Genomic DNA, 7745 nt, shown 5'->3' on the forward strand with positions numbered 1-7745 from the left:
CGATTCGTGTGTTATTTACAATATTCACGATTGAGAACAGTTGAGATTGCTCGAAATGTAGTGACTGGTAGATTTTCTTCATTATGGTCACATTTATGCTGGCCAGATTTGAATCTGGGATGCATATTGAGCGTGTGTGTGTGTGTGTGTGTGTGGTGGGTTCTGTGTGAAATGTACGAAAGAAGTGCGCACGAAACATGTTTTTCATTCACCGTTAAACTTGCCAATGATTATCTGTGTATTGTTAAATTTTGAATATTTTGCAAAGTTGCATTGCCATTTATAGATCAAATTGTTTTTTGTTTGTGTGTGTGTGTAGCAATTTTAAAGATATAAATTTTAATTTGAGTCGAATTTTGTTTTTGTTAATATTAAGCGATAAGGAGACCAATGTAATCGATATTACTGTTAAATTTTCGTAATTTAGAATGACTATTTGCAAGATGAATATACCAAGTTGTACATATTTGGAACTACTTCGAATGGGTTCAAGAACATCATTAACTGTGCTTGCGTTGGAACTTGTGTACGGTATGGGGTACTCATCCATTCATGCCTACATTTGGTTGGCTTAATTTGATTTTTAGCTTTTTTATTTCACTCTGAATTGAATGCCGCACAGCTGAGAGTGCATAGTTTAGCTTTGCTTTAGATACTAACGCTTTTTTTAAACCACTTAGAGAAAACCAGAATATTTGGGAGAGAGAGAGAGAGATAAATATTTTGAACAATATCTGCGTTGTGAAAGAAATGCCCTTGGTCTGAACGTACAGTGAATCTTTTCCCTTTTTTTGGTTCCTTACAACAGATCCAATGAAAGTTTTTTTTCTTTTCTATATAATGCTTATTTCAACGTTTAAATTCATCTTTATAGTGCTTTTCTCATTTACTTTGCTGCTGTTATTTTAATTATCCCTGTACGCCATCCGCCTTTCTCTTATGCGATCACTTCGTCACGGATCGAACTGTGGGATAGTCAAATGTGTGGCCATTATTCAAAACATCTATAAAATATTTTAGAAAATGTTTATGTAACTTTATGCCATGATTTCTATAGTTTGCCGTTTGCATTACTTTAGTGTTTAGGTACTGATAGGTAAGCTAAAATTGTTGCATTCAACTGCAATGCATTTCGCATTGACTGTTTTCTCTTAACGCTACCAAAATATTACTCTTTCACCTTCTAAGTTTTGTTTGTCTCTGAGTTTGTTGTACTTTTTAGAGTTGCCCTTAACGGTAGCAAAATGGTGTAGTTTGGTAATTCGGATGATTCGATCCAATAGATTTCGATGCATGTAAGAAGTTTTAATGTACGGTGTAAATGTTGTGTTAATTTCCATTTGTTTTTCTGTACAGTTTTGTGAGCATTGAACGATCATAACCAAAGGCATTATGATGCGTGATTTTGTAGCTTTAAAATTTTCCCTGGGTTGAAATGTTTTTGTTGAGAGAGAATGGCTGAAATCATTGCGGCGGTATCATGAAAAAAAAATCGAATAAATTTTGTATTTTGTGAAGATGTACCATTTTTTAACTTTGGATTGCACAGCTATAAAACAGTTCGATACGTTTGACTCACGTAATTAAACTACAATGCGTGTTGCTTGGGTTTTGTAGATATTTTCGACACTTTGGTAATTGCATTGAATGTCTTTTTGCCGGTTGATTTCCATGCTACCAACGCTGGAAATGTGTAAAATTTAGGCTTGCTTGCTTTTATAAGGTGTTGTAAGCACGCCACATATTCCTGTCTGAACTAATCCAGCATCACGTAAGTGAGGTTTTGATTTTGTATCGCCATTCTACATGCCGGTTTAGTGCTGAATCAAATGTGTGTGTGTGACTTATGCTTTGAATTTTTACACCCACGTTCAACATTTTCTGCTCTCCACTCAAACGTTTCGATAACAACAACAACAAGAGTTTGTATAAATATAATTGTATTTTTGTTCTGTGCAGCTGTTTATACATCCCCCGTAACTTTTGCTATTATAACAACGCTTCCCATTACTTAAACTTGAACAAATTACTGCTTTGTAACATATTTCATTTCAATACTTTATCTATCCTATATAATTACACCGAATGGAAGAGTTTGCTGAACCAATCGAAAAGCCAACCAATCCCAAAGACCAAAAAATCAAGCAAACTTCCACATTTGTATTCATTCCATTCCTGATGCCTATTACTACTAAAGTTAAAGTAATTTTCCTTGAGGTAAATGTCTAACCTAACTCTAAACACAAACGAAAGCTGAAAAATGGGTTAATGAAAGGACGAAAAAGCAAAACACGCAAACCAAATAAATGTTGGGAAATTACAAACGAAAAGAAGCAAAAATCACATTCAACAATACACACATGCTGACAACACACAAAACACATACACAAACATATGTGTTCCAAAAAAAACAAAACAAAAAAGTTTATAAATGTAGGATTACACGCACACACCTACAGAGGAATCACACGTTAAACAAACAATTGGATGATACTGTTTTGGGGATCAAATGTGCAAAGCAAAAGAGAAAAAAAAACCACAATTATTTTGAACTGTGTTTGAAAGGTTCCTTTTTCCTTAAAATTGTTTGTGATGTTGGTGTGCAGATTAAAGATAAATGGGAAGACATGAAAGAGAAAGAGAAAAAAACAAAACTAAACAAAACAAACAACAAACATGAACATGTACACACCTTAAATCTATTCCTAACTTTTTCTTGACCAAAGAAAAACCAAACAACAAACTTAATACGCCAAGCGACACTAAGACGAGGACGTTAAATCTCAAATATTACAATTACATTATTAAAGGTAGACTTTGTGTTTATGTGTGTGTGTGTTTTTTTGTTTTTCATTTACAGTGAAATCGGTTGCGCCACGGTGGTACTGTGAAGCACACAAATGGTGGTTTCTTGCGTTTGGATCAATCACATTCAACTCAAAGTCTGACCAATGGTTGGATCGATCTCTCATGATCGTACAAATCACGATCATCAATTTGGTCGGCTCCATGTTGGGATGCATTCTCGAATAATAATGTCGGATGATGCATAAAGTAAAGGATCTAAACACTCGAACCACCAACCACCGCAGTTGGCTTACTGGTGTTGCAAGCTATCTTCATGGCAAATGAGCCGGCTACATTCGCTGCTCGATAACGATTTCGATGGTCTGAGAAATGAGTGATGCTGCAAAACCAACTGCGGTGTTGTACGAGTAACAGCTACATAAACCGATAGCGTTGCTGCGCATGCAAACACGACGGATGGAGACTTGCTATTCACATATCCTGCTTCATATAATTTGTGCTTTGGCTATAATCTGTAAGTTTCACAGACGCGCTGCTGTGCGATGCTACTTCGAGTAAGAAAAACATGAATCCTTGGAGGCTTCCCTCTTCAGCTAGCTCTTCATCGTTTACCTAGCTAGTTTGCTAGGCAAGTAGTTTCTTCTTTTATTAACACACCCATGCTTCACACCGTTGAACAGTGTTAGAATTGCAACGCGTTTTTATTATTTGCATACACTTTGTTTTTCTTTTTTAAAGTCTACTGGACGGACTGTTAATCTGCCGGAATTCTACCTACCACAACAGAGCGACAACAGAGCACTCTCGACTCGGTGCGCTCGTTACCACGCGTAGGTATTGTAGGCACGTGTTTCGGTCTACTATTGGTTCATTTGCCTATTGCTTTTATCGCTCTGAAACCTGAAGGAGTGCGGACCACGCAGTACGCAGTCACGCCGCCGTATAATGCCGTAGCACGGCACTACTAAAGGTACAATACACAACAACAATACCTTTGGACGAATTTTGTATAATGGTAGCACACCCTAGCGATGGCTTACCTCTGCGCTGTTTTGTTGCTTTCTGCCCAAAAGCTGCACGACGAATCGAGGCCTGGATCTTGGATGGGAAGCCATGGCCAAGGTTTCTTAAACAAGGTAGCGTTCGACAACAGTGTACGGCGGCTTGTGGGATTTACGAGTGTCGGACGTGTAGTAAGCGATCAGAAAAAGAGAAACATCACCAGTAAACTGTTTCCCTTTCCCTCGCTTAACATCATTGATGACTTTTACTGAGCAAATGAGAGTTGAACTCGTACACGTTGTTCATCTGCTCGCCACAGATATTGCACTTCCAGGGGTTGCTTTCACTGTGGCATCCCTTATGCAGGAAGTACAGTGTCTGATCCGGGAACTCAATGCCGCAGAAAAGACACTGCAAGTTGCGTTTCGCCTTGCATGTGAGAGATAGTAGCAGGTCTGTCTCCTGCCCGGTGGACGTGATGGTACCATTTGAGGTAGTTGCGACAGCGATGGCAGCCGTACTACTGCTGCTGCTGGAGCTACTGCTGGAGCTGCTGCTCGAGCTGCTGGAACTGTTGCTGCCATTGCCACCCTCCTGTGCGGCACCGGGCGTAAGAACGCTTGAACTGTTCGGAATGGGACTGCTGGCCGGAATAGGGGAACTGTTGGCCAGCATTCCGTTGCGGGTACCGCGTGTCGTTGCGCGGGCCGAGATTCTTCGTTTCAGGTCTTCTCGCAACAATGACTTCAATGGCGATACCTGCAATGAGCAATAAAGTTTTTATATTGCACACAAAGTGAAACAATACAAATGCATCAAATACACATCAGATCACATTACCTTGATGAGTGAAGTCAAACTGGACGACGGGGTAGCACATTCCGTTGAATTACTGATGTTTGAGGTTGGTGGCTCTGTGTTACTACTACTTCGGGGTTTAATATCGTTGTACTCATCGTTCGATGTTGGTTCCTAGAGTATAGCAATGAGGCAATGATACATTGTGAATGTAAGCTTGTATACTTTTCCTAGCGGTGGACTATAGTGTCACCCTCAGATACTGAACACCATCAACATCAGTAAAGAAAGCTCTTTCCATAAGAAATAGTACGTACTAGAACTCACGTCACGTGAAGGATGGCCGTTTGTACTTACCTGTTTAATAGGTATTAAGCTAATCGATGGTGTAATAGGGTTATCAAAAATAATATGCCTTGAGCTTTGTACTAGTGTCGGAAGCATCGTGGTAGTCGTCGACGACGACGAAGATTGGGAACTGGAAGGAGCATTTGAATCTGCCGAATGGGGTGAACCAGCCGGTGATCCAGATGACGCCACAGTTGGTGTCCCGCCGTTAGATGGTCGCACAATGGCTTTAATGTCCAGTGCAGACGAGATCGTGGCGGATGAGGTTGACGTTGTCGGTGTACTGCGATCGTTGTTACTGCCCGGACTGGGCCCGTTGGAATGCAGCATTGGCGTTCCATTGTGCGATCGGTTGCCTTGCTGTAAATCCTGTTGGCTGTTCGCCGAACCTCCAGCACCGACCGAACCATCTCGGCTACAGTTCAATGGTAAGCTGTTATCATCGTCCGCATTATCCATCGAGATCTCAACGTGGGGTGTAAGAAAGTGCATCGGCGGTGTGCCGTTATCTATCGACCGTTGCATCGTATCGGCTGCTGCTGCAGCAGCTGCGGCCGCCGCGCCTCCGTCCCCAAATGAGGCATTGACTGCGTTCATGGCTGCCAAGGCCGCCGGTAGCAAGTTGGCCGGATTGTGCTGATCAAGTGCAAGCAGCAACGACGATGGTGTCCCAGGTCCCGGATTATCCAAATCGATGCCGTGCCGGTTGAAGAAGTGCACCCGTAACGATTTCATCGTACCAGCGCGATAGCTGCAGAGAGGACATGTCTTCACGAGGTCATGCTGACCGACGTGTTCATTTTGGAAATGGGCACGCATTGCAATCTGTCGCTGGAAACCTCGATTGCAGATTGGGCAGTGGTAGGGTAGAGTTTTCGTGTGCGTTGTAAAGTGCTCTGCCAGGTGATCTTTGCGGAAAAATCGCTTCTGACAGACTCGGCATTCGTACGGCTTCACGCCTGTGTGGCGCATCTTGTGGCGACGCATGTTCGCCCCGTTGGAGAACTTCATATTGCAGACGTCACACTCAAAGAGCTTACGGTTGCCGTTGTTGTTGTTGTTGTTGTTGTTAGCATGCAGTGGATTGTTGTTATTGATCACACTGGTATTGTTGTTGTTGTGGCTATGATGGTTGAGATTGTGTTTGAGGTTTTCCAGCAATTGGGCTGCTGCCACACTCGACGTTGTCGTGGTAGTCGTTGCTCCAGAGGTAGATTCCGAATTGTCCGAAAGGTTATCGTCTCCTCCACTGATGTTGCCGCCCCCGCCGCCATTTCCTGTGCCCATGTTGCTAGAACCACGCATGGACGATATGGTGCTCGAAAGGCAGCTGGCGAGCGCACTGCTGTCCATGCTAGAGTCCACAGAGGAGGCAACACGATCGTTCATCTCACCACAGTCAGGCTCCTCTTTCGTGGTAACGGATCCGGCGGCAGCCTTAGCAGCTGCCGCCGCCGCTGCTGCAGCAGCTTTCATGATGATACTGGCTGGTGGTTCCATCATCGAAGCCAACGCGGCCACTGCTGCTTCTGCTTCCGAGGCGGAGGCCGTAGAAGTTGCTGCCGCTTCCGTGTGCTTCAGTAAACCGTGCGTTGTGCGCCTTCTTAGTCCATGAGAGGAGGATCCAGCCGAGTCCGGCTCACTAGTGGACATCGGTGCTATCGGAAGCGGACACGGCGTTCGGGTTTGTCCACGGACACTCCGACGCCGTTTGTTCGCGGAACGTTTCGTTTTGCGGCGTTTGTTGAGCAGCTGGTAGACGAGAACGGCAGCAAGCACAATACTACTATCTTCTTGTTTTTATGCACTACTCAGCTTGCTGCAATTTTGGCAATAAATTTGTACTCAATTCAAGCAATGGATCCTTCGTTCTGCGTCTGAAAGGAAAAACAAATCGTTTAAATTAGGTTAATGTTACGTTTCCTGTGATTTTAAAATGCGGTCTGGCTGAGGCAGTTGTGACAGGACTGGGCCAGACCGTTCCCCCGTATGCAGGACTTACAATCCTGCTGCGGGTGAAACCAACGCAAAGACAATCAGAAATAGATTTAGCGCCAAATAAAAGTTTCCATGTGCTGTACTCAGTTATAAAATAAGTTAACATAGTGTTTGTTTTGGCAAACGCAAGGAAAGTCTTCTTAAGGCTTTAACACAAGACGTAAAGAAACCCATTACGCACAAGTGCTCAGTTGAAAGATATAAGTGAGTTATTTTCAATAGGTAATTATATCGGGCGCTCAAGCTGCCTTTGGATAGCCTCTTAGCACATTCACTTCATTGTACAAGGCGCCTAGGTTGCTGACACGGCCCGGGCGTCATACGGCAGGACCTGAGTTCATATCCCATTCGGATCTTTCCCCCGTAGTCAGGACTAACTATTCAGCTACGTGGTATCGGCAGTCTAGTTAGTAAGTCATTCGATGGCCAACGTGACCTTAGATGTCGTTAAGCCAAGAAGAAGAAGAGGCTGCTGATCCTTAATTGAAGCACGATTGATTGAGAGAAACAAAAACTGTCCAAATAAAGCCTGGATAACCACATATTTGTATCTGGGAAGTTAGGAAAAGGTGGGGATGAGGAAAAGATTATTTTCCGTTGTCAAATGTTGGGTCTTGTAGAGCTTGGAACACGATTCCGGCGTACGTTAGTCATTTAAAATTCTAATCTCCCTTCGGAAGAAATTGACACTTAAATGTGCTGTCAAAGTGCTCTTCTTCTAAGGTGGCCCGGTGGTGTAGGCGACAGCGGCGCCTGTCTTCAAACGGCAGGACTGTGGTTCAAATCCCATC

At 43.1% G+C, this 7745-nt stretch overlaps 1 protein-coding gene across 1 annotated transcript; it reads right to left on the bottom strand.

Moving 5' to 3' along the window:
* Positions 1 to 3970: 3970 nt before the first annotated feature.
* On the bottom strand, positions 3971 to 6715 carry LOC126557194 (serine-rich adhesin for platelets). The gene is made up of 3 exons (XM_050212878.1): positions 4966 to 6715; positions 4651 to 4782; positions 3971 to 4569 (listed from the first exon to the last, which is right to left on the bottom strand). The coding sequence occupies exons 1-3, from the start codon at positions 6607 to 6609 to the stop codon at positions 4063 to 4065; spliced, it is 2283 nt and encodes a 760-aa protein (XP_050068835.1). The 5' UTR covers positions 6610 to 6715; the 3' UTR covers positions 3971 to 4062.
* Between the last annotated feature and the right edge of the window lie 1030 nt (positions 6716 to 7745).

The sequence above is a fragment of the Anopheles maculipalpis genome, chromosome 2RL (genome assembly GCF_943734695.1).
Source record: "Anopheles maculipalpis chromosome 2RL, idAnoMacuDA_375_x, whole genome shotgun sequence".
NCBI classification, from domain to species: domain Eukaryota; kingdom Metazoa; phylum Arthropoda; class Insecta; order Diptera; family Culicidae; genus Anopheles; species Anopheles maculipalpis.

What these genes read in the sequence shown, in the direction of transcription:
- LOC126557194 (XM_050212878.1), bottom strand. Translation starts at nt 6,609, where the DNA reads ATGTCCACTAGTGAGCCGGACTCGGCTGGATCCTCCTCTCATGGACTA. An exon ending in GCTTAATACCTATTAAACAG is followed by an intron (nt 4,783 to 4,965) that starts GTAAGTACAAAC and finishes GCTATACTCTAG; the next exon opens with GAACCAACATCGAACGATGA. An exon ending in GTTTGACTTCACTCATCAAG is followed by an intron (nt 4,570 to 4,650) that starts GTAATGTGATCT and finishes TGCTCATTGCAG; the next exon opens with GTATCGCCATTGAAGTCATT.